Below are 27,122 nucleotides of genomic sequence, written 5' to 3'. Positions count from 1 at the left end.
AAACCATTTACAAATGTTACAATGTTAATGTTATAAATACCTTGTTGAATAATGGTAAGTTGAAGGCACACAAACATGCTGTGCGTACACAAAAGTACATGTACGCATACATTATTTCTGTAGCACACAAAGATCCCTTCCTTAAAATGTTTAAGAAACATTAAACAACAGTAAACAAATATATGGTTTTACTTTGAGTATACGTTTTTGCCTTTGTTAAATTGATGGCATTACAAATGAATGTAATATGAATATATAAATAATTGCCAGATTATATCAATCAATGTCTTCCAAAAAGCCTGGCCACTATTTGTAAAAATAGTCTGTCATTTATCTATAGGGAAATCAATAGGTAGTTCTTGATGAATTGGAGTGAATTCCGCTAAATAGCTCTAGGATGACTTTGCCCATATCATGGTTGCATTCTGCTAATTTGTGCTGATTGGTAAATTAGGGATTTAAGATCTACTGTGGTCTATAACTGTGACCTTCCTCTATTGCACTTGAAGTCTAATGAATTGAATGAAGTTGAATGATCCTATAAGGTAGGACCAGGAAGGTGAGAATTGACCTACAAGTTAGCAGGTTTCATCTAAAAAAAGATCTTTCTTAAAGACAACAAATCTAAACATAAATGATACCAAACCCACAGTAAAACATAACAGACAATATAGTGGAACAAATATTTTTTTTCATCAAAAAATCTTCGGGATGCTTTCTAAAGGTGCAATTAAATACATAAAACGCTGACAAATAGTTTCCCTTTCTTTATTTAAGAGACAGAAATGTTTATCCAAGAGTACAAAATGATATCAAACGTTTAAAAATATTCTGGCCATTTAGGGCATGACATTATTTCTAAAATAGTTAAAACGACCATTACATCTTGTAATCTATGTAGAATGCAGTGCTTTGATCAAAATCATTGGCGTAATCATGTCATTAGAATGAAAAGATATATTGAAAAGTATAATTAAAAAAAAAAAGGATTTCGTTGGTACATTTCTTTCTCAAAAAAACAGCATGTGCTGTAGTGAAAATATGTACAGTATAAACGCCCTATTCAAAGTATCAACAGTTTTGTAATTTGGTTTTAATGTTTTAGTACTTTTTAGTTCTAAATGAAGTTACTGTCGTTACGTAAATCTCATGTTAGCTTTCAAGTAAATATTGTAAATGTCTGATATTCACATAGAAAAAAAGAAATAATAATCGGATATTAAGCACTTCGCTCAGCTGCACAGAAAGGTAAGCTAGAAATAATTGCACTAGTTAATAATGAGCAAACTGTTTCATGTGCCATGACCATTAAAACAGCCATCAAAAAAGTCCATTAATTAATCATTTACTAAGCCCTGAGCCATTCAGCTAACATTCCTAAAGGCAGTCTTGCCACTCACATAGAACATATGCAATTTACAGTGATAACAGTTTCAAACTTAGTTTTCAGAATTCCTGAGCAATTTTGAATCTGTAACTTGCAGATGCACTGAACTCCGGAGATCATTTTATCTGGAAGAGGTTTATGTGTGAATCCACTTTCTATATACTTTGTCTGCCTGGCCCCCAAGTATGAAATTCATCAGAAAGTCTGCAGGAGATCCCCTGCTGGATCGACCACGACAGTTGGAGGGTTTGATGATGCTTCTAACACACAACAGACGCAAAAATGAAAAAACTAAAAGAGAATAAACATCTCAGGATGAAAAAGCGGTGCCATTTGGTAGAACACATACAAATACGACAAGAGAGTTTGTGGTTAGGGTCCGATGCTTACAAGGGACAGGCTTTTAGGATGGTTTTGAAAACATTTAATTCTATCTCAGGTAAAATTAGCAGGGTATGTGGGAGAGATACATTTCCCTAATTTGATAAATTGAGGCACAGAGCTCCAGACTAACCTCCACACACCTGGGAAATAATAAAAATCGAATGAGTTTGTCATGAATGGGACCTTTTTTTAACCTGTAAACACACAAAATGAAAACATTCCACTACAGTCGTTAGGAGCCTAGTTAGCTGTACATGCTGATTATTGAAGCTTAAAATTAGACCAGACACTGTTAAATATGTTACTCGCACACATCTCATGTTTGTCTGTTTGTTTTTCTTAGCCTTTCCAGATTAAAAACTATAGATGAAGAGATTCTAAATTGGGCAGGGCTGCTGTGCCTATTTTAATTTGCTAGGCTACAAGAGAAACAATAACTATCCATGTGATCGGTTTAGAAAATGGTCAATTCCCTGTAAATCTGCTATGACTGTCATTCACCAGCTCTTTCTGTAGATTGGGTTCTTCGCTATTTTCAGCTTTTTGACCTCCCTGAGCACATGGTCAGCTTTCCTTAATTTCTCCATGGCCTCGGCCAGCAGATTCTCTGGCTTGCCCTCACCGTCACCTTTGTTCTTGAACTGGGACATTTTGCTCAGGAGCTCATCCGTCTTTTCCATTTCCAGAGCCACTTCAGTCTCAAGTTGCATGACGTCATCTGTAGGAGATGAGTTGTTTGGAGCCAAAGCTATGGTATGCTGTCTCACCTGAACACAGACTAAAGAGTCTGACAGCAGATCTCCAATGGAAGCTGACCTGACCTTGGTGGAGGGTTTGAGAGGAATTGTGGGCTTTGAGTGTGGAAAGGGAAAGACCTTTGATTTAACTTGAGGCTTGGTTATATCCTGTAAGTTGTATGAATGTTGTCCAGATATCTGAATGATATCCTCCCTGGCATCTAACACATCCAATCCAGACTGGCTCCCTCTCAACGAAGCTGTGGTAGCCGCCAGTGTGTCTTCACTCCCAGAGCCTTCACTGTCATTGTCTGAGTGCTGACCGCTGTCAACTGATTTTTCCTCTGCCTTTCTTTTCTTCTCCCCAGGTAAGTGACAGAGCAGTGGACTCAAGTTAAAACTGTCAGTGTATGGTTCTTCAGAAGAGACAATTGAGGGCACTTGATTCTTGCTTATGCGCTCTTCTGCTTGAAGAGAACTGTCGAAAGTATCTGGGGCTGGTCTTGGCTGACTTATAGTTGGCTTCTCTTTTGAATCTTGTGTGTCAGACTGAGCAGGTTCCTCTGGTTTGTTCTTGTGGGTTAAAAGCGGAGAATGACTGCTTACATACTCCCTTGATGCTTCTTCAGAAACCTGTTCTTCTGTGCTAGGACATAAATCATCTTTTATGTTCTCCAGAGCTTCTTTGAAAATTGAATGACCATCCTCATCTGTTTCTATTGCTGTTCCTGTTGTCTCCTTTCTAGTGTCCTCATCTTTCTTCTTATTCCCATCTGCTTTGCCTTGAACCTCTTGGTCTGGAACAGGTTGAGAGGGCTTCTTCTCTTTTGATGGGGGGGTAGGAGGGTGGGGGTTTAGTCTGGATTGTGATGGTTCTTTGAGGCTGCTAAAGGGGCTTCCGGAGCTGGGTTTGTTGGGTGGGGTTGGTGGTGCACCTGTTATTTTCCAGGCATCAGGACTCTTTTCAGACATCTTCTCAATGTTGCTCTCCTCTGTAGCCTCCTCAATAGGTGTGATAAAGGACTTTGCCTCTTTAGATGGAGGCGTAGGCGGCTTCAGAACCTTAAAACATGATTTGATGTTACAGACGAAGTTATACAAAGACATACAACAATATTCTGTACTGTAAGGTAAGTAGTAGAATATAGTATGATACAGACCCTTTTCTTTGAGGCCTCATCCTTATCAGGTTCATCCTCGGGTACTGAACTGGGTTTACGGTCTTTGGTAGGGGGCATTGGAGGTTTGATTATGTTTTTCTTGGGACTATCCTCTTGTTTAATCTCCTCAGCACTTGACTCGGACTGTTTGTCTTCAGCATCAGTGACATTAAGAAACGGCATTAAGAATGTGATGGCTTCTTTAGGGGTCTCAGTACCATCAGTATTGGCATGATGGGTCCCACTAGGCATTACAGTATCCTCCAGATCAAGATCCAAATGTAGGATACCATCAGACGACATAACAGCTACCTAGAGGGCAAAAAGATGATTCAGGCGAGACATTTATTAAAGCCGATATATCTTTGATTGTCATTCTCTCAAAAATAGGCCAAGGAAGAAAACATGGTATGAGTTTACTGAGTTTCTCTTTTAAACTGAAAAACTAATCGATTCCACAGAATACAGAAATAACAAAATCAACACGCAGATTCTCTCTCACACACATACTGTGACAGTTTGACTTTTTTGACAATCAGTGGCCCTGAGAAATCTGATCACAGGTGGACATTGCTATGTCCTTCTGTTCAGACCAGGCATTAAAATGTGTCCTGAGTGTGTCTCATGTAACCACTTATGATTGGATCTCACTACCCCACTATATGAGAATAAAGATGTACGTCATTACTGTTTACAAAGACCAAATTATTTAGTTTTTAACCAATCTGAGTATACCAATGTGTCTGTTGACTGTGTGTGTGTGTGTGTGTGTGTGTGTGTGTGTGTGTGTGTGTGTGTGTGTGTGCGTGCGTGTGTGTTGTTAAGTATTTCAGCACAAGCAACAGAGAAAAGAAGCTAGAGATAGGGAGCAGGTAGAGTGTCAGAAGGGGCTAAATCAATGCGCTGCACAGGAAATCATTATGTAGTGGTGAGTTTTGATATTGTGGCAGTGGCTGATAAAATCAAGGTATGTTTACAGAGCAGAGTATATACAAATATTTTTGATTAATTGTTTAATTGATAAACTGTAGTGAGTCAAGGGACGTCAGCTTGATGTCATGCATCCCAGACCTCCCAATGTGGTCGGAGTGAAAATATCTTGAGAGAGGGGGAATCTGGCTGTAACAACACACACAAACCTCTTTCATGTGTATCCTTGTTGGTGGCCGCCGGTTACGGTTCCCTTTAGGCCTTGTTCGAGTAACATGGTCTAAATTACTGCTTTCATCAACCTTCACCTGTGAAAACATAACACTCATTCAGTAAGATGGTAACAGCTAAGTGTGTATAGAAAGGAAGGATGTCAATGAAATTAAAAGACAGTTATGTCTCTGTATGAATTACATGGACACTGACCTCATCGAAGACTTTGTTCTTTGCTCGATTGATGCCTTCAGTAAAGGCTTTGATCCAAGCTTCCTTCTCTTCTGCTGTTTGAGCCTGGAACTTAACATCAGTGACCTGTCCGACACATAACAGAGTATAGTCATTTAAAAAACACAGATGATGATCAGAAGGTAAAATGCATAGTAGATATTAGGGAGAAATTACCACACACCCCTTTCATTTTCCAACTTTGTATGTTTTTTTCCCTTTACATTTTTTTTATTAGTTAGAATTTGGAAGTACACTCTAATACATACATTACAAATCAGTGCTCCCATAATTAGCGAGTAGCATAGGAAAATATAATTAGTACAACAACTATTGAAGGATATCAGGGAAGGCTGATCACGATTCAACCATGAGTGTACAAACCCAAAACAACAAGAATCATAGAATCACAAACACACACACACACTCCCTTTATCTCAAATTGTCCTATGCTTTCAATCAATAGAATTTCATTCGTGGAGCCAATATTCACAAATCACAATTTGTCTTAAAAGGCTTAAAGGGATAGTTCAACCAAAAATGTTAATTCACTCATTATACACTCACCACTATATGGTGATGGACGGCATCTTTTTAGCCTAAATGTCTGCTGGTATAAACGCGAGAAAACGCTGCTCCAGAGGAGGATATCATAGGACATTTAGGATAAAAACATTGCGTTAATGATGCCATTTCGTGTAGAATTTGAATGTTGGGGCTTACGGACACTATGATGACACCACAGGAGCAGTATGGAGGCATTTAATTTCATTCTATAATTTTTTTACATTTGAAGAATTGTATTTGATTTGGCTGCAACGCTGTTTACGCCTGAATCTCCAGAAGTCTTTTGTGAACACTTCACCCACCCCTGAATTTTCCTTTTTTGGTGAACTATACCTTTAACAAGATGCGACACACTCTGTCATTAACCCTTGATAACAGTACCTGAAACCCTAAAAACTACCCCCAAAAACCTAGAAACCTCAGAGAGAGCTACATGTGAGGGTTCCATCTCACATGAAGATTCTCACCGATAGATTGCGCATGTAACTGAATGCATCCACAAAATAACACTATTTACAACATTGAATAGAAGAAATGCTTTTTCTAGTCTTGATGACCAAGATTCAAGATTCAGTTACAGTACAGTTTACCATTCACCCATAGTCATACAGTGCTATGGGTCAGCAAATTTTTTGTCTTCTATATCGGGAAATTCTGGGCTCAACATCTTGGAAATTACATTTATATCCTTAAGCATGCTTAATGTTTGGTTAATTGATGACACTGTTAAGGGTTGATTGATACCGGTAGGTATAACTGGGTGTCATCCACATAGCAGTTAAAAGTTATGCTGCACTAAGATCTAACAGAACGAGGACAGACACAAATCCCTGATCTGAAGCTATTAGAAGGTCATTAGTGACCTTTGCCAAGGCTGTCCCCTTGCTGTGAAAAGTTGTGGGTTTAGACAATGAGATAATTGAAGAGTTTTCATTTGAACTTTTTTTTTTTATCATTCCGTAAAAGGAATAATTTCATGAATATCAAAGCATAATATAATAATGTATTTGGATTTATATTGCATTCTGTAACCCTTTATAAGCGATTCTTAAATCTAGTCTTGAGTATTTATTTTGGGGAAAAAAGTATAGTCCCTTTCTTTTGGGTTGAGGGTTCTCCATACATCCTTGAGCCCTATTTTCTTAGCTCTACCTCTCATTATTTTAGCAGCTTGATCAGAACTATGTTGCCTGTCACTTTATGTATCTATAATCCATAATAAGGTTAGTTATTTTTATCCCACTGCTTTCTGAGACTATTATTTCAATTATCTTGTTGATTTAATCAGGTCCTTCTTCAGCAGGATTGTAAAAGTTCATAAATGAACAACTGCCATCACGTATTCACCTTCCCTATCCCCCCCAGAGTGAAAAATATTTGGGTCATTATTAAGAAAGCGACTTACATGATGATTAATATACCTGGTCATTTGTAAAAAATGTCAGCTCTTCAAGTTCTAAATTTCACAATGTGCGTATCCTGTAAAATAGTTGTTGTAGTAACCTTTTCGCACTTAATTGGATTATTAATACCATACACATTATAAGATTATTTTTAATGTTTTCATTTGTTGGAGGGAGTTAACATGTGAAGTAATCTAGCTTTCCATTTATATTTTTCATTCACTCACTAACTATTGCTGAGATACATTGAGATGAAAAGTCTTGGTCAAAGTAAATCCTATTTCCCTCATACAGTATTGCTTTCTTGTCCCATGCGTCCCAAGTAAGAAATTGAATGGCAATAGAGCCTGGTGATGTCCTGATATGTGTAGGTTTTCTCTGCTTTGATCGATGCCCTGCTACAATATTAATTTGCTCTGCTGGGATCTCCAGTTTCTCAGATATGAGCAACCTTAGGAAGTTGACCATATCTTGTCCTTCAGCTTCCTCCTTTACCTGGTAGATCCTTATATATTATTCTGTCTCTATTTATTTTCCAAGTATTCCAGTTTTTCAAACATTGGCTCAGTGCTTCAATATTTGTCCTCTCTCTTATCTTCGAGATGCCTTCTTTAGTCTCGATGGAGCGTTGTTTAAATCCATAATTTATGCAATTTCTTCTTTTACGGTCAGCATCAAACCTCCACGACTATTTTTGACCTCTTGCTTCATGTTACTCATGTGGTTTGTTTATTGCCCCTGACATTTGTCCCTTTTCTTCTTAATTCTTATCTCCGATAGAGGGGTGGGTGAAGTGTTTGATACCTCAAAAAACTTTTGGAGTTTCAGGGGTAAACCATCTTACAGCCAAGGCGAACTCTTCTTCAGACCTCTTCTGCCTTTGGGGGAGAGGGTATCCGGTTTTCCGATGTGCAAGTGTGTAAGTCAACTGTTTCCATACTAGTAACTAGTTCCAAATTAGAATCGAATGGTAGCATTTATGTTCAAATAAATACAACATGGGTAAAATCATAATTTTAAAGGTTATTTTTTCAGCTCCTTCAGTTTTTCATGCAGGGATTATGTCTTTGCTTCTTAAAAGTACAATGTTTTTGCTATCTTAACACCCATTTCTTTTACAATATTGGAATCGAAGCTTTGAATCGACAAGCAGAATCTAAATCAGAATAGGAATCCTAAAATTCCAACAACACCCCAACATAATTGCTCTTTTTAACATGTTTGAGCTGTTGTATTTAAATATGGCCTAATTCTATCTGATAACCTGACATGTTCTCATCTAAAGCACCTCTCATCTCACCTTATTTCTAGACTTGATTGATCGAATCAGTATCAGTCTGTGCCTCTTCTTGAAGGGGCTCTTTAGTTCATGACATCTGTCATAGTTTTCCAGGTCAATTCTCTCCACGCACTTCTGGAGGTCCTGCAACACAAAGTGTGGGTGCATGCGATTGTGACAGTTTGACCCATATTTTGAGAGCTTATTGAAACACAATATAAAATGATAGTAAAATAGTTACATGAACTAGGGAGCAGAAAAGTGAGAACAGTAGACATAAAAGTGTACCTCATTTTCATACACTACAATCTCTGTCTTTTCCACATGAATATAGCGGTCCTTATAGCTTGCCAACAGTCTGCCAGGAGCCTTCTTCACCCAACCTGTCAGATCCAGGAACTTTGGCTCTTTCACACCCTACAATGACATAGAGAAAGCAAATCACACAGTAGTAGTGACCAGCAGAGTGTACATTGTTTTATTGTTATTTGGTACTGATTGATATTGCACAGTATATTAGATGGAGGATATTGATTTGATCATTTATAACATACCAGGATAACATTACATTTTTTTATCCATATATGATTTTTACATATGATTTTTAAGTTTGATCTAAATTCTTTAACAGATGAAAGATATCTCTGGCTGAGTATGACTGATAAGAATGATTGACTCATATCACTGTATGTATCAAATTATTTAAAATTGCATAATTTTACGTAAATTGTAGAATTTTTAAGTTGACGGGAAGGGGTACTTGATCAAATCAAATAGGCAAGATAGAGATATGAAAGACTTGGGTCTCAAAGAACAAGCTCAATATACCAAAGTTCAGTTTAATTGTGACCATGCAACAAATTTTACAAATTTTTTAAATGTGGCAACGCCGGTGAGCTAGTTCTGGCAGGCAACTCGAGCTGCGCTGCGCCAATCATGTTACATACATCATGTGACATACCTCAATCTCCACAACTATCTATAATACACAACCACCTTATCAGGTGGTCTATTTAACCAGAGACATTTCCCATCAACCCCTCTTGCTCGCACTGCTGCTGCAGTATTGCTACCTGTTGCTTCAGCCCCTCCACCACCCCAGCATCCACCTGTAGGCTCCAATGGGGGGTTACAAGTATTTGCTCATCACTCCTGTGTAATCATATGGGGTACTGATTAAGTTGGAGCCTAGACGCCAAACACTAAATCTGTTGTAATAAATATATTACATGATCGAACGTGAGTTGTCTGACTGAACTGATTACATGCGTTAAACAAGCTTCCTTAATTTAAACCTTTTAGAGTTTTGTAAAATGCACATGGTGATGAACTGCCTGAACGAGTCACAAACAAGAATATGAGACTTCATAAAGATGGAGAGGGTACAGGAGCATCAGTCAACTACTAAACATAAGTTGTAACACAACAAATAGCAGTGGTTAGAAGATTTTATTAATAATAATAATAATAATAATAATAACAACTTTATTTGTTCAATACAAGTAACAAAGTGCTTGACAACAAACAATATAAAATTCAGAATAAAGAAATAAAAATCATAAAGATACAAATAATAAAATTCCTACATATCATAAAAGATTTTTATAAAGATGTTTCTTAAGAAGTGAGATAAAACAGGTAACCAATTCTGCTAGTCTAATCTCTTAGGGCAGATTGGTAAATGGTAAATGGTTTTGTATTTATATAGTGCTTTTCTAGTCTTGATGACCACTCAAAGCGCTTTACAGTACAGTTTTACATTCACCCATTCACACACACATTCATTCAGTGCATCTAATTGCAGCACTTTGTTATTCTATGGGGGGCCATTCAGGGTTCAGCATCTTGCCCAAGGACACTTCGTCATGCAGATGGGTCAGACTGGGGATCGAACTGCCGACCTTCAGGTTCGAGGACGACCACTCTACCCCTCAGCCACAGCCGCCCAAAATGTTCCATAGTGTAAGGGCCCTCACAGCAAAGGATCTGTATACTTTGATTTTCAGCTGATAATTTTGGAATGGTTACTAATGCTTTACCAGAGGATCACAGACTGTGCGTAGGGAGATAAAGATCTGAAATATAGTGAGGGGCCAGCCCATGTCTGGTTTTAAAAGTTATTAGAATAATTTTAAAATCAATCCTAAAACAAACTAGGAGGCTAAAAGGGTTGATGTGGTTACATTTTTTGGATTGTGTCAAAAGCCAAGCGGCAGCCTTCTGGAATAGTTGTATACAATGGAATGATTTCTGAGTAAGACCACTACAAAGGAAGAGGGCGAGAATGATTTTTTTCCTGGTCTGTGTGAGGGATAAAAAATGTAATCTTGGCTATGTTTCTTGAATTATAAAAACACGATTGAACAACCTTCTTAATATGGGGTGCCAAGCTCAGGTTATGGCCAAAGACCACACCTAGACTTGAGAAAGTCCGCAGAAACTCAGAAGGCTCTCACATGGACATTTGCGTTCATTAGTATTCAGTGCATGTCTGACGGCAGCTTAAGTGAGCAGCAAGGGGAGAGATTGCATTTATATATGTCACTACAAATATGATATTGTAAACCCAACAACCAGCTTCCAAAAGCTTGGCCTGAGAGAAATCTAACCTTAACATGACAATGATCCCAAACACACAGAGAAAAAAGCAGATCTCTAACATACACTGTGTTCACAATTATTAGGCAAGTGAGTATTTTGACCATATCATAATTTTTATGCATATTTTCCAACTCCAAGCTGTATAAACGTTAATGCCTATTGGATTTAAGCATATCAGGTGATGTGTATTTGTGTAATGAGGGAGGGTGTGGCCTAAGGAGATCAACACCCTATATCAAGCTGGCATAATTATTAGGCAGCTTCTTTACCTCAGGCAAAATGGGCCAAAAAAAAGATTTAACGGACTCTGAAAAGTAAAAAATTTTAAAAAGTCTTTCAGAGGGATGCAGCACTCTTGAAATTGCTAAGATATTGGGGCGTGATCACAAAACCATCAAATGGTTTGTTGCAAATAGTCAACAGGGTCGCAAGAAACGTGTTGAGAAAAAAAAGACGCAAATTAACTGCCAAAGATTTAAGAAGAATCAAACGTCAAGCTACCAGGAACCCCTTATCCTCCAGCGCTGTTAAATTCCAGAACTGCAACCTACCTGGAGTGCCCAGAAGTACAAGGTGTTCATTGCTCAGAGACATGGCCAAGGTAAGGAAGCCTGAAACTCGACCACCACTGAACAATACATAAGTTGAAACATTAAGACTAGGCCAAAAAATATCTGAAGACAGACTTTTCAAAGGTTTTACGGACTGATGAGATGAGAGTGACTCTTGACAGACCAGATGGATGGGCCCGTGGCTGGATCAGTAACGGGCAAAGAGCTTCACTTCAACTCAGACGCCAGCAAGGTGGAGGTGGGGTACTGGTATGGGCTGGTATTATTAAAGATGAGCTAGTTGGAGCTTTTCAGGTTGAAGATGGACTCAAAATCAATACCAGAACCTACTGCCAGTTTGTAGAAGACACTTTTTTCAAGCAGTGGTAAAGGAAAAAGTCTGCATCTTTCAAGAAGACCATGATTTTTATGCAGGACAATGCTCCATTGCATGCATCAAAGTACTCCACTGCGTGGCTAGCCAGTAAAGGCCTTAAAGATGAAAGAATAATGACATGGCCCCCTTCCTTACCTGATCTAAACCCTATTGAGAACTTGTGGGCCCTTCTTAAACGGGAGATTCACGGTGAAGGAAAACAGTACACCTCTCTGAGCGGTGTCTGGGAGGCTGTGGTTGCTGCTGTACAAAAAGTTGATCGTCAACAGATCAAAAAACTGACAGAATCCATGAATGGAAGGCTTATTACTTATATTGAAAAGAAGGGTGGCTATATTGCGCACCGATTTTTTTTATTTTATTTCAGAAATGTTTATTTGTACATTTTGAGTTGTTTGTTTATTATTCTCACTTTAACAGATGAAAATAAACAAGTGAGATGGGAAGATTTTCGTTTTTTCATTTAGTTGCATAATAATTCTGTACACTAATATTTGCACAATAATTGTGCACACATAGATATTCTCCTAATAAAGCCAAAACCTCACCTTTACTTTCTTAAATATTCAGGTTTGAGGTTTATTAACATTTTGGATTGACCGAAAGCACTTTAGTTGTTCAATAATAAAATGAATCTGTGAAACTGGTCAGAGCTGTTTTGATTCAACATATTATGTAGCCAACTACTTGTTATTTGTCTTTATTGTAAGGACTTGATCTTACTATGTAAAGTGATCTGAGGGAATGTTTTTTGTGATGTAGTTCTATGCAAATAAATTAAATAGAAAATTGTATAAATGTGTGTCATATCTCCAAGGCAGATTTGACAGTAATTAGAAGCTCAACATATGATGAATTATTTCTAAAATTTTAAGCATTAGTTGCTAAGAATTTAAGTCCAGGTTTAAAATCAAATGTAAACATGTGATATGAGTCAAATTCCAAGACCTTGTTTAAACTGCGGTGTCAGTGCAAAAATAGTTAGTTGTTAGAGAAGTTGGGCTGGGGCCTTTTACCGACAGCAGCTCTCACTTCTTATCAGACATTTTCATTTCTGCCTCTTACAAATGTCATCTCACCTCACACTACAGCCCCCTAACCACTATCTGTGGTCTGCTCTGCACATTAGCTGTCTACATGATATGTATCTCTATCACTACTAGTAGTCTCTGCATGGTGCTTTTGAATTGTATATGTGTTTTTAGGCATTTAGGGGTGGCTGTGGCTCAGGGGGTAGAGCGGTCGTCCTTTATCCAAAGGGTTCTAACCAGAAGGCAGTTCGATCCCAGTCCAAATCCCAATGTGTCCTTACACACGATACTGAACCCCAATAATTGTTATGTAAATTATATAATAAATTGTGCTGCACATGTGTGAATGGCAAAAACTGTACTGTAAAGCCCTTTGGTTGTTCATCAAGACTAGAAAAGCGCTATATAAATAAAGATAATTTACCAGTTGACATTATTTAGCCGAGAGGTTTCAAAACTTTTCAGCGCTAACCCCCACATATTCAGTAGAGATTATTTCAGAAATTACATTTGTCTTGTCTTGTGGGTTATTTCTATATGCTTGTTATTTGTCCACCTCTTTCGATTTTGAATCGTGTCCGAGGGCGATGAGCTAATGAGAGCCTGCAGTAGAGTGCATCTTCACATTCAGCCTTCTCCAACACAATATGTTAAGTTGAGCCTTGTAGCTTATCCCTTAATGAACCTGGTAGCTTGATCACAGGCATATTTTATTTTATATTTCACACCATCCTCAAAACTAATTGGCGGCCTTGCAGGGAACAGAGTACGAAAACAGATATTGTTGTCATTTATCACCCTCATCCCTTCAGAGTAGTTTTTAGAACCCATCAGAGCATCAGGGGCAAAGCCCTGTGATGCTATTTTACCATTTCTGTAATTACTTCCTGAATGTTCTACACCCGGGTCTCCACCACTTGAATGTGAGTTTCTGTTTCTTCCAATTGCTTCTCCAATGTATTTATTTCATCTCTTAGTAGTTCAAGCTACTCAGCTTCCCCGAGCTTGAGATTGCTCCATCGTATTCATCTTTACAGTGATGTCTCCATGTTGGCATTCCTTTTGTTTCAATGTGCAGCAAATGTTATGTAACAATAAAACTGTTAATTTGTGGCTTTTTTTGTGGCTTTAAAGAAAGCACAGTTTATGCTGCTTGGCACCAATTGGAAGACCAGAGACATTTCATTACAATGGCAAAATATTACAAGGGGCGGGAAGATATTGGACCATCTGCCCTGGTAAAAATAAGAATATCACCTACTGTTTATACAGAAGAAACACATGAAGCTCTCTGACAAATCATTTCTGCTAGTATTTGTCAGTGTGGTCATAACACTCCCATCTTTGCCAACCTATGACCAAAAGCAAGCTATTGTAGCACTACATGTTAAAAGAGAAGTAAATGAAAATTTGAAGAGAAATAAAACTGTATATACAATGGCATACTTAAAACATTTTTAGAATATATGGTTTGTATCGATAATGAAACAGGGTCACAATTGTGATCTACGGTGAATGTACACAGGCAACACTACAGCTGCCAACCTCACTGATGTAGACTTGTCTACACATACCACATACATGTATATTCAGAAGATTTGTGAGGTAAGAACTGTGTAAACCTAGATACTCCTTTCGTGACTAAATCACTGACAAATAGCCTAGGTGTCTCTGTAAAATTCACAGCCTTTGTTTCTGCTGGAGAAACTTCCACAGGATATATTTTTTTTTTTCTACTTGGGGTTGAGATTTGATGTCATATAACTATTTTTCCACTTTCACTGTAACTGCAATTATTGTGCCTCAACTTGGAAAACAGCAGTGAGGCTGTGAAGAAAGAAAGGCCTAACAAGGAGGGATGGTATTCCAGAGAGAGTGAGATGGATATAAATAACAAACTACTTTATGATAGAGCGATATTGAAACCAAATTCTCAACCGAAAGACAAAGCAGCGTCACTGTGCAGTCCAGATAAAACACCCTTAGGTACAGAGTGGCCTATGCATGCCTGTTACACGGGTGAAAATGGAAAAAATGCTTGGTGAAAGACTTCGGTATAGAGCAGGGATGACCACAAGCTTGAACAGAGCGGCAGTGGGTATCATGTAGTAAGTTTAGAGGATCCAAATTTAAACTCACACAGGAAGTTTGCTCTGTACTGAAGCGTAAACCTAACCCAACCTTTAACCAAACTTTGTTAGATAAAAATGTTTTGCAAAGACAAACCGAAAGAGTTATAAAATTACAAATTGTTATGTGGGTGTGAAGAGGACAAGAAACAGCACAGAGACACACCTCTGCAGTCAGACATGTGTTTCTGATTAAGTTTTAGGTCATTGAGCATCTGGTATTCATAGATTTTCACGCTGACCTGCCCTGCTTGAACTCAGCACAATCTTCACTGGAGCTCACACTTCATCCAAACTCACTCCTTACTTCTTGAACAGAGAGAAAACAGTGGGACTGGTTGAAAGTGTGTTTAAACACAAGATGCAAAAGAATTAAAGCTGTAATGATGAATTTCTAACCCAACATTTTTTCAAATTGAAAGATTTGAGAATATGCTGCCATTTTAGTGTTGCTGCCAGTGACAGAAAAATGTGCTGCTGATATGATAAAAGTGTTCCACACTGTGCAATCCGAATTATACAGGCTTATTCATTAGACGCCAGTGCATTGAGATTCCTGAGGAAGTGAATCATTATACACCATGTGAGCCTACTCAATCCAGCCCCATGCTTTACACCATCCTTCTTACTTGTATAAACCTGAGACAGAATGTCCTCAGTTCTACATATCACATCACACATAACAAGCGGAACTGAAAGCTCCGATGTGTCTGCTAACAATAGGGTAAAGAAATTGACAAGAATTAAGTGCTTGAGGTTTATGCTGTCAGCATGAAGATTATCATAATGAAAGCATTTGCACATCAACGGCAATGCAAATAAAAGGCACAAAATAGCGAATCATTTTGAGGTGAATTTCCACGTACCGAGCTGTTTACATTAAGCACAACATATTTTGTAAATACATTATCAGGAAAAGAAATATTGTGCCTTGGGAAAAGGAAGATGTGATCAAAATCTATGCGATGATAATCTGGCGCTGCCTTTACTTAATAAAAATAAAAAAATATGAAAAACATTGGAACACGAAAGAGGAAACTGTAAGGTTTGAAGAACTGCTGCAACACCTGAAACCAAGATAATAGTTTTTTCTATACTAATAATTTTAAGGAAGGACCAGTTTGTGTAAACAGTCCCAGCTGTGCATATTCTTTGACAGGAGCTGGGTCACCTTTTGCTTGGTCCTAGCTTCAAGTTGACTACACCATATCATTTATAAGAAATAAATAACTAATTATAATGTAATATCTGTGAGCAATAGCTAAAGAGAAAGTTATTTAATAGATCAACGGATAAACTGGATAAAAGAGGAAGCTCTACTACTTCTACTGCTTCAAAATGTGTCAGTCAACAGCGTGCATTCTAACTGATTCAATGTTTACATGATGGAACATCTACCTAGGTCCAAAAAATGTAATTCTTCTGCTAATTTGAAAGCTTGCATTGACCTCATACAGGTTTGAAAAATATTCACTCTATGCAAAATATCGTGCAAAGGCCTTGAGACATGAAAAAGATTCCACTAACAGTGGAAACTGAATACATTCTGAACTCTTGAGCGTAATTGTTGTTTTAATCCCCCGATTGTGGAATTCACCCCCCCAAAAAAATTCTCTACTTTCAAATATCTAGAAAAGGTAAAAAGCATTCATTACAGAAAATTCTAAGAGCCTCATCTCAACTACAACCAAATAGATTCTATAAAACTTTGAATAGTCTCAAAGCGTCCTGGGAGCAGAATTTGGAGTTGGAATTGTCAGACAATATGAATAAGACTATGAATGGACTAGAGCAGGGGTTCTCAAGCTTTTGCAAGCTGGGCCCCCCCAAAGCTGGTTAGGGGTAGTTGGGGCCCCCCTGCCGCCCTCAATTACACCACGAATAGAACGATAGAACGATAGAACGATAGATAGATAGCATATTGTTATTGATAGACCTGACATGTCAAGGTTAGGCTATTGTTATTGTTAGGCCCATACAGACAATTATTATTACTATTTTACTATCTATTATTGTTATTCTGTCTTGCGCGGCAGGCAAAATCAGTGTTTCGGCAATTGTATGGGGTTTGCCAAGCTTAGCAATTCTATGAGCAACTACATATGATGCCTCCAGATACTGCTTGGAGACAGTGCTATGCTTGGAGATGGTGGTTTGTTGTTGCTGGAGGCCATAACGTTTACGTTTAAAGAAGTCCACAGGCTTCTCTTTCAAATCAGGGTGTTTGGTTTCGAGGTGCCTTTTTAATTTGCATGGCTTCATGCTGTCATTTGCCAGTACCTCCGCACACAAAACACACTGAGGAAGTTGCTCAGTTGTGAAACCAGACTGAAAATACCTCTCGTCATATTTGCGAAGCTTTGGCTTCATCGCAACTGGCGCTTCGGTTGCCTGACTTTTACGAATCAGAAACTTGACCATATTTGTGTTTGTTTGCTGATACAGTGTCTGTGAAGTAAATAAAGTTGTAATTGCAACGTTGTGGTCTTGTGAGTGTGTTTGTATGTGAGCGACTTGCACACAAATAATGAATAAGGCTCCTAACAAAACGAACAGTACACAATGTAGACAGGAACAGCACAGAATAGTATTCAAGTGCTGGTGTTTTATTTGGTTCAACACGGTGGATGATTGAAAATGTAAAGGTAGATGTTGAGGAGAAAAGGGCTAGCTGCAGTTGGAAGATGTTAGCTAGCTAGAAGGCTAGCTCTTGGGGCTACGAGCTTTCTAAAAAGACTGTTGAGCAAATTACTCCTTAGATTAGGCTACAAATAAGCCTGCTGCAAGTGCAGGAAGGTATTACTAAGGAAGGAGTGAGTCTTTAAATAGTAATTTAAAACTCACGTTCAAATGATAACACTCCTCTTTTGATGGTAGATCAGGACTGCAATAGTATTTGATTTGTTTGTGTCAGTCCAGCCCCTTGCATTTCATCACTGCTTTCCCTTACCAGTGACAGGTCGGCGGTCTTTTTTTTTTTTTCTTCTTCTTTTTTTTTTCTGTCTGTGACATTGTGCCCCCCCTGGAGAGTGTTTGCGCCCCCCACTTAGAGAACCACTGGACTAGGGAATATGTCCTCAATATGTGGAAAGCACAGTCTTATACAATACAATATTCTCCAGTATTAGCATCGCTACACTGGCTTCCAGTTAAATCTAGAATAGAATATAAAATTCTCCTCCTCACCTTCAAGGCCCTTAATAATATAGCGCCTTTTTACCTTAAAGAGCTGTTAGTACCTTATAAACCCACTAGAGCACTCCGCTCCCAGAATTTAGGCCTACTTGTCGTCCCTAAAGTATCTAAAAGTAGAGTAGGAGCCAGAGCTTTTAGCCATCAAGCTCCTCTGCTGTGGAATAAACTACCACTTTCAGTTCGGGAGGCAGACACCATCTGTTCGTTTAAGAGTAGGCTCAAAACCTTCCTTTTTGATACAGCTTATAGTTAGCGCTAATTAGTGCGGCAGAACGTTACTTGTTCTATTTTATGACACATGACACATGGGGCTTCTTTTTCCAGCTTCTCCATCCTCTTCTCCATCCCTATCCCCCTTCCCCGGAATCCCTTTGCTTTATCACCCGCAGATCCAGGGCCTCTGTGGCCGCACCATGGATTGCGGTTTGTTGATCGCGCACCGGGGGTCGCAGTGTTGGACCCAGTGTGGCGGATTCTGTGTCATGTGGGCTGATAGTGGTGGTGGTGGCGGACCCTGTGTCGCGTTGGCATCGGGTACGGGCATTGGACCAGGACCGCGGCGGCGGCTCGTGGAGGGCGGCGGTGGACGGTGACTGAGGACTGGAGTGGCGTTCTGGTCTGGATGGTGGATCGTGGTCTGGATGGTTGCTGACCATGGACTGTGATTGCAGCGGGACTGCTTGGCATGTCATGTTGGGTTTGTCCTTCGGGATGCTTACCCTCATCAAATGCTGCTAGAGACTTTAATCTTTAATCTTGAAGACTATAATCTTGATGATGTTTTCCTGCACGTGGCATCTATTGCACTTCTGTCCGTCCTGGGAGAGGGATCCCTCACATGTGGCTCTCTCTGAGGTTTCTATGTATTTTTACCCTGTTAAAAGGGTTTTTAGTAGTTTTTCCTTACTCTTGCTGAGGGTTAAGGACAGAGGATGTCACACCCTGTTAAAGCCCAATGAGACGAATTGTAATTTGTGAATATGGGCTATACAAATAAAATTTGATTGATTGATTGAATATCTTACACCATACTTATTACACAAGTAACACATGCATTTGTTTTTGACAACCGCCTGCGGACCTGTTCCAGATATTTTGGACTTGTACTCCTCTTTCAAATTAGTTCTGACATTTTGTCAGAGAGAGAAATGGTCACACTTTAGGATTATTTTCCAGATGATAAAAGCAGATTTGGTGACATACCGTATATAAACTTTAAAGGTCAGCTCTGAATAAAAAACAACACTAAGGTTTTGTGCTTTTTGGCTTGGGGTATGTTCCATAGAATTACATTTTGTGAGCAGTTTCTCTCTCTGAGATTTAGAACCTATGACTAAAATTTCAGTTTTATCCTAGTTGAGTTCCAAACAGTTGTTTGTCATCCAGGCATTAATATCTAAAATCCATTTAAAAAGGGATCAATAGGTCATGTGTCATCAGGAGACATAGCCATATAAGGTTATGAGTCGGCATTACTATGGAAAGAGTTCCTGAAGGAGTGTTATGTCTCCTGATGACATCACTGAGGGGTAGCATCTAAAGATTAATAAGGAGTGGCCCTTAAACTGATCCTTGGGGAGACTATACATTTATTCATGTGATGCTTGATGTTATATGTTGAACATATTGTAGAGAGAAAAAAAGTTTAACAAGGTATATGTTAAGTCAAGCTTTATTTACATACAGCACAAATATTGTAAAAACACAACTGGCCTAGCCAGTGACAAACTAATCAGGTGATGCTTGAAATCTCTCTTTGATTCCTCTGGGTCATAAGTTATTGGTGGGACTCTTTCCGAATCTGCCTCAGTGTGTAGATGTCTGTGGTGTTTAGCTGTGAGATTCAGTGTAGCTTCCAGTCTTATTTGAAGTGCCACACTTCAAATAAGACTGGAAGCTGTGGCTGAGGGGTAGAGCGTTCGTCCTCCAACCTGACGGTCTGCAGTTTGATCCCCAGTCTTCTCCATCTGCATACTGAAGTGTCCTTGGGCAAGATGCTGAAACCTGAATTGCCCCTCATAGAACAACAAAGTGCTGCTAATAGATGCACTGTATGAATGTGTGTTTGAATGGGTGAATGTGAAAACTGTACTGTAAAGAGCTTTGAGTGGTCATCAAGACTAGAAAAGCGCTATATAAATACAAAACAAGAAAAATAAGACTGGGGGCCACTTGGGGCTCAGACTGTGAAAACACAGGGATCAAATAAATCAGATAAAGTGAACATATACAATGTTTTTTATACAGCACAGCGCGTCTCTTCTTTAATCTTACCCTTGCTTCAGTTCGTGGCGCCTGCCATTTGCCTCAGAAATGTGAAGAGACAGGAGGTTTCCTATAAAATACAACCGCACAGAAAGTCACGTTATGAAAAATTTTAAGAGAACAAACTCCTATTTAAACATGCACTACTTCTGCTCAAGCACTCAATGCTCTCTTCTTCTTTTAACAACATTCTCGCTAATCCCACAGTTGTTAACACGCTATTCAGATCTAAGAGTTACTTAGCAGTTAGCAATGGCTTCTCTCTGTAGCTTAGCTCTTACCGTAATGTTGGGATTGTGCGCCTGCCTTCTCCGCTTTAACTTGTCCACACTGGGTCCGGGGCTTTGCCTTCTATCGCACACATCCCCTCCTCCATGGAAACAGTGTTGTGAAGACTTCAGCAAGTTGTTTACACCGAAAACAGAGTCACTCGTCTGACCACGCAAAACACAAGCCGGTAGTTTCTTGTCTGCGGGAGAAAGACGCTTCATTCACAAGGCTGTGATGTACCAGCCCTCTACCGTGTTGACGTTAACGACTGACGTGACGTTTTCAGAGTAAAACTTCACAAACAACCTTTTCACAACAATAGGACAATTGAAGTCCAAATTATGAGGCAATTTCAGCCTAGTCAGCAGCTTAGTATGACAACATTAGTGAATATGGTGCTGAGTTTTTCCCAGTAGTTTGGGAGGACAAATGTTTGGGACATTGTTAGACGATGACACACCTGATATGCTTTATGTGAAGTACAGTGTTTTGGTGTCGGCAGAAAGATATCTCTTAGATTTATCATCAGACTGATTACACTCATTACAGCATACTAATTTAAATAAGGCAAATCAATTCAAGCTCTAATTCTTATTTTCATGCAGTGACTGCTGCTGAGTTGATGCCCTTCTACAGCCCTGTCCAGCTCTCCATTTGTAACAGCTGGTGTCCTGGTATCTCCTCCATGCCCTTGAGATTGCGCTGGGAGACACAGCAAACCTTTTTGCAACCCTACAGATGGATGTGCTATCCTTAAGAGCTGGACTACCTGTGCATCCTGATTGGGCTGCAGGTACCGACTATCGCTTTCCGCTGCCTCAACAACAGCAATGCACCAAGATTGCAGCTGATTGCAGGACCAACACACTAATGTTCACTCGTATGTGGGACACTTGTGTCATACTTGGCGTGTCTTTGTTTCAGGTGTAAGAGAGAACCCCAAGGATGAGTGAGACACAGATGGTGACATGTCCCAGTATAAAGATGGATAAAGAGTGAAAATATAAAGAGGTATCAAAGATTAAAGCAAGCAAATGTTACTTTACGATTTCTATTTCATTCCAAATATAGCCCTTGTTTAGTACGAACAAAAATGTTACATCTTCCAGAAAAAAAATTCCTCAACTTTCCATTTTTTAAGACTTTTTGTCGCTGCAACAAATACATGCGTTCACTATTGAGAACTTGTATTTCCGTCATTAAGGAATGTTCCCAGAAATTCTGAGCAGTGCCCCAGTAAGAGGGTTCACACACACATTCATTGTGTGGCAGGGGCCTGGATATCAGCATGATTCTGAGAGAAGGTTAACTGTTTTCAGCCTGACACATAATGTGGTTGTCTGTTTCATTTTTGATAAATGGGAAAGGCAGACACGTCACACTATGCACTCTACATTAGTGGGATACCAGGATGACTCATACAGCAGGGACAAATGATCAGCACCATTTCGTTGGAGTGAAAGATACAGAATGTGCAGCATGTTTGGAAGAGGAAAAGTTGGACAAATTAGAACATAAGAGAGATAAACAACTGGTTGGAGAACATCAGCCCATCAATATGACTTTAGAAATTAGAGTACAATATCCATACAAACTAATCAATCAATCAATCAAATTTTATTTGTATAGCCCATATTCACAAATTACAATTCATCTCATAGGGCTTTAACAGGGTGTGACATCCTCTGTCCTTAACCCTCAGCAAGAGTAAGGAAAAACTACTAAAAACCCTTTTAACAGGGTAAAAATATGTCGAAACCTCAGAGAGAGCCACATGTGAGGGATCCCTCTCCCAGGACGGACAGAACTGCAATAGATGTCACGTGCCAATAGAAACTAAGTAGTTTCAAATTCTAAAGTCTACTCATCTTTTGAGTCAGGAAATACAAACTATACAGACTTTTTCAAAAAGCCCACACAGCGTTGGTTATGTGCCTACTTACATGCCACCTGTTTGTCTGTGGTAACACTAGTGATTTTTAGTTCACTTGCGATTTTTAGTCTTTGCCCAAATTGCAGAAAAAATACTAAATACAATTCATATAGCAGTCATGTAGTGTACATGCTGATTGCTAAATGAAATAAATAAATAAATAAAATAAATTTCTGTATTTCATCCATGAAGCACACATTGCCTAACAGACTCCAGTTAGCAATGTTTACACACTTTTGTATTATCCTTTTCAATAGTTTCTCACTCACTCTGGAAATTCCCAGCCAAACTCAACATCATTTGAGTTTTATTCAAACACTGCAACTTGTTTCATATTGTCACTGTCCCTGTTCAAATTCACTGTGATATTGTGATAACAAAATAACCCCAAGTAATGATTTGGAAGGTTTTCTTTGTGTTTATGATTTAAATTTATCACACCATAATTAAAGGAAAGTTTAAGCAGAAAATATTCAGCCACGTGTTATTGTAAAGAGGGATTTCAAACACTTTGTCGAGCAGGCTTTTCCACATGATTTGTTCATTAGTGACATCACTAGGTTATGCTCCATTCCTGTTTTTCTCTAAGACAATTCTCTGTCATTGATGTATTTGATGGCTTGGCCTCGATTGATCCAAAGCAAACTACTGGCTGCACCAACATTTTCTTTAACCCACATTTTAACCCAACTATTGTGTCAGGGATTATTCCTAGAGTATGGAAGACAGATAAGACCAATTGCATGCTATTGACCAGATCCCAAATCAAACCCCCTGAGTTTTAATACTAGTACACAAACTTTGGTTGAAATTAAAAGAGTTTAAAATTAGAAATATCTGAGTATCTGGCTGGACGACAAACTATCTTTTAAAACTCACATTATGGAGCTATGGGAAGAACCTGAAAGCTAAATTGGGTTTATTTTATTGAAACAGGCAGTGTTTTACTTTCACAAATAGATTGCAGATTGTGCAGGCAACATTTTTCTCAGCACTAGACTACACAGATGTAATTTAAATGAATAGTGCTACACATGCACTCAAGCCACTGGATGCTTAACATCACAGTTTGCTAGGGTTTATAACGGGTGACAGTTATCAGAGCAATCATTGTACCTTGTAACAGAAAGTAGCGTGGCCTTCATTTGCCACACGTAGGAAACAACACAGTCTTGTTTTTATTTACAAAGATATGCTTAATAAGCTACCATTTTATTTATCATCCCTTTTAAAAGTTTGAAATATGGATCACCATAACTTGAATAAAAAAAATATATAATAAAAAAAAGTAGTGCTTTACTAGCACACATATGGCATTTACCTATAGCACTTTGTAGTTTGGCTTTCTTGAAGAAAATTGTACTTTCTTGATTCTTGTTGTTCTGGGTTTGTACCCTCATGGTTGAATGCACTTATTGTAAGTTGCTTTGGATAAAAGCGCTAGCTAAATGAAATGTAATGTAATATAAGTTGGAATAAATTTCAGGACTCAATTAGGCTAGACCTTTTTTTAATCTTAGAACAGTTAACATTTTTGTTAAAGGAAGTTTTAGTTGATGAATGCTCCTGTATTTATTGATGTGGCTATCTTATCACTTTTCTGAGACATTTTACTCCTCTTTACTGTAATTGTAAACGAGAGCTCTGCTCTCAATTGGTTATACCCTGTCTAAATAAGGTTATCTATCTATATATCTATCTATCAATCTAGAATTAGGGGAAAGTCATGTTACAGTTCAAATGTGGGCTGTTGCAGGGTTTATGAATCTATTTAGTCTGGAATGTACAGTTAGTCATTAAAAAGTAGATAAGCTTTATACAAGAAAAGTAAATGCTTTATAATGAACAGATTCTGGATAGAGCGTCAGGGCGGCTAGATAATTAATGTTTTTGACCAGTGTTATGCTGGAAGGGAGTGGTGTGAAATGTTCCCTGCATACTGTAGGTGACAAAGTAGGTCTCTCACTTCCTTTTTCTCATAAGTTTACTTCCTTGAAATGACAGACTTAAATTGAAATATGCAGCCGATAAGTATCATCAGTGCACGTTCTGTCAGTTGACAGTCTTTTATAAAGATGTTGGCTTCAAATGCCATGTGTTTCTGTAAACAGATGTACAAATCAAACAAATATCATGGCAATAGCCTGTAATCTGATGAGGTATCGGTTATAAGACTACACCAACGACAATATTGCGTCACAATTCAATTGATTATTGACAAACAGAATATGTAGATATGCATTCGATAACTGATTCCCCAAAGCAGATATGAACTATTATATTAAGGTTGTGTTCATATCCCTGCGTTGCCCTACAATAAACTGGCCCATTGTAAAAGAAGATATCGCTTTTACTAGCGGACAGTTTTTGTCATGGAACTCGACCAACAAGTTGATGAGACGGATTGACAGGTGGGCAGGTGCAATTTTTGCCACATCGTGTTGACTTTAGATGATTGCAGCAGACCGCCTGGTACCGCTATAAAACCCCAAACTAAAGGCAAAAACATTCCTATGTACGAGCCTTACTCTGTCGAGTTGGAAAGTATTTTACTTTATAACATCATTCCGTGAAACGCTCGCTGTCCCTCTCAGTAAAACATGTCATATCTACGAGCTGACATCACCGACATAATGCAAACCGCCATACATTGCCAAGCAGAGTAGTAACACAGTGTGGTTAAAGCCACTACTCACATCTTCCATGATAAAGGGCCAAAATCCGTTACGTGAGTTATGACTGGCCTGAAATCCGTCGACGTCGCTTTACCCTCGGCAGAAAGTTGTCGCTTCTCCCGGCAGCTGACACATTTCCAACAGCAGACGTAAATGACCGAAATGAGGAACTGTATGGGCCTTATGAAAACAAGTGTCGTCTCTTTTTCCTCTTTTGCTGCAGAGAAAAAGAGTCGAAGAAAAAAGTTTGGTTTCCGGTTGATGTGTCTTTACACTCTTCAATCGAAAAGTCAGCCGAGGAGGAGCAACATAGTCGCACGCTCACACATACACACACACGCACACGCACGCACACACACACGATCGTCTGAGACATATCTGCTGTGTTGATCGCAGCTCAGCTGCAGCCTTCTCTCAGCTTCACTTTTCATTAGATACCCAATGCAGGGCATGTTTCTGGAGCTTCACGGTGTACCATCACCATGCTTTTCACGTCTGTTCGCCTTCTTGGAAGCTTTCACTGACTGAGGAAGCTTTTGGTGCTAGCTGCTTAGCTCTCTCTTGTTCCCTTTGCTCATTTACGCCGGGTTCACACCGGACGCGGAAGCGACGCCAAAGCGTGGCGTAAGCGCAGCGCCAAGCCTTAAAAAACAGCTGGCTCCCATCCACTCCCATGTTAAACCGTTGTGCTGGTCACACCGGACGCTGAAGCGCTGCGTCAAGGCTGCCTAGCGCCGTGAAGCGATCGTACTGGCGTCGAGTTTATTTTTTCCGCTTGACGCGAGAGTATCGCGACAGGAAACACACTGAAAAATGATTTTAAATGATATTGATGAAATATTTTATATGATATAAATTATCAAATATGCATCCCATACTTTGTATTCACCTTCTGTTGTCTTGGGAGTTTTAATTTGACCACTTTTACCAACCGCATTATCAAATGTCAGCAGTCATAAATATAAAAAGAGGAGGGGGGGGGGGGGGGGCTACGTATCCTCCACATAGACTTGAGTGGAGAATACGTAATTAACCCTCGAAAACCGACATTTAACGGAGCAAACAGCGGAGAAGTTCTTCAACATGGATGACATTAAATAAATAATTGAAGTGGAGAAGTACAGTGAGTCGTATGATCCTCGGAACATGTTGTATAAAGACAACTCTAAAAAAGACAAATGTTGGGTCGCTGTTGCTTAATGTTGGAGCAACAAGTAAGTATATGCTTTTATACTACTGGATCAACGGGTGATATTATTAGCGCTGCCCGGCGCTTCAGCGTCGCTTCAGCGTCCGGTGGGAACATACAAGCGCCGGCGCGCTAGGGATTAGCGGTACTATAATTCGGCGTCGCTTCCGCGTCCGGTGTGAACCCGGCGTTACTTGCTGAAACAGTCGGTATGACCGCCCAATGCGGTGTAGTGGTGGATATTGATATGACAGTTAAACTCAAATCGAGTTCACCACCTATGTCTGAAATGAACGGGAAGGGAGGCTGACAGCTTTCCTGTTCGACAATTTATTAGTTTCTGTAAAAAACTGATAGAAACAGTACCAATTGTGAATTAAAACTGCAGAGTAGCAAAGTTGGAAATGTGCAAAGTATGGGGTACTGATAACTAACTTGATATAAAGGCACGATGGTCTCACGCAAGGGTTCGTAAGATATCTTACCTAAAGTTATGCTCACATTTTCGTAAACGAAAAACGAATATGTGCAGCGATAGTCCGGGGCGTAGCACAACATGATGGGCCCTATACACAAGCAGTCCTTGTGGGCCCCC

At 39.1% G+C, this 27,122-nt stretch overlaps 1 protein-coding gene across 1 annotated transcript; it reads right to left on the bottom strand.

Annotated features, from left to right (window-relative positions):
- Nucleotides 1-754: 754 nt before the first annotated feature.
- Nucleotides 755-25,892, bottom strand: plekho2 (pleckstrin homology domain containing, family O member 2). The gene is made up of 7 exons (XM_053427187.1): nt 25,360-25,892; nt 8,580-8,708; nt 8,313-8,435; nt 5,025-5,129; nt 4,808-4,906; nt 3,669-3,980; nt 755-3,570 (listed from the first exon to the last, which is right to left on the bottom strand). Exons 1-7 carry the CDS (start codon nt 25,366-25,368, stop codon nt 2,269-2,271), a joined length of 2,079 nt encoding a protein of 692 aa, XP_053283162.1. The 5' UTR covers nt 25,369-25,892; the 3' UTR covers nt 755-2,268.
- Between the last annotated feature and the right edge of the window lie 1,230 nt (nt 25,893-27,122).

This window comes from Pleuronectes platessa, chromosome 1, assembly GCF_947347685.1.
Source record: "Pleuronectes platessa chromosome 1, fPlePla1.1, whole genome shotgun sequence".
Lineage (NCBI taxonomy): Eukaryota > Metazoa > Chordata > Actinopteri > Pleuronectiformes > Pleuronectidae > Pleuronectes > Pleuronectes platessa.
This window is presented reverse-complemented; position numbering and strand designations above follow the sequence as displayed.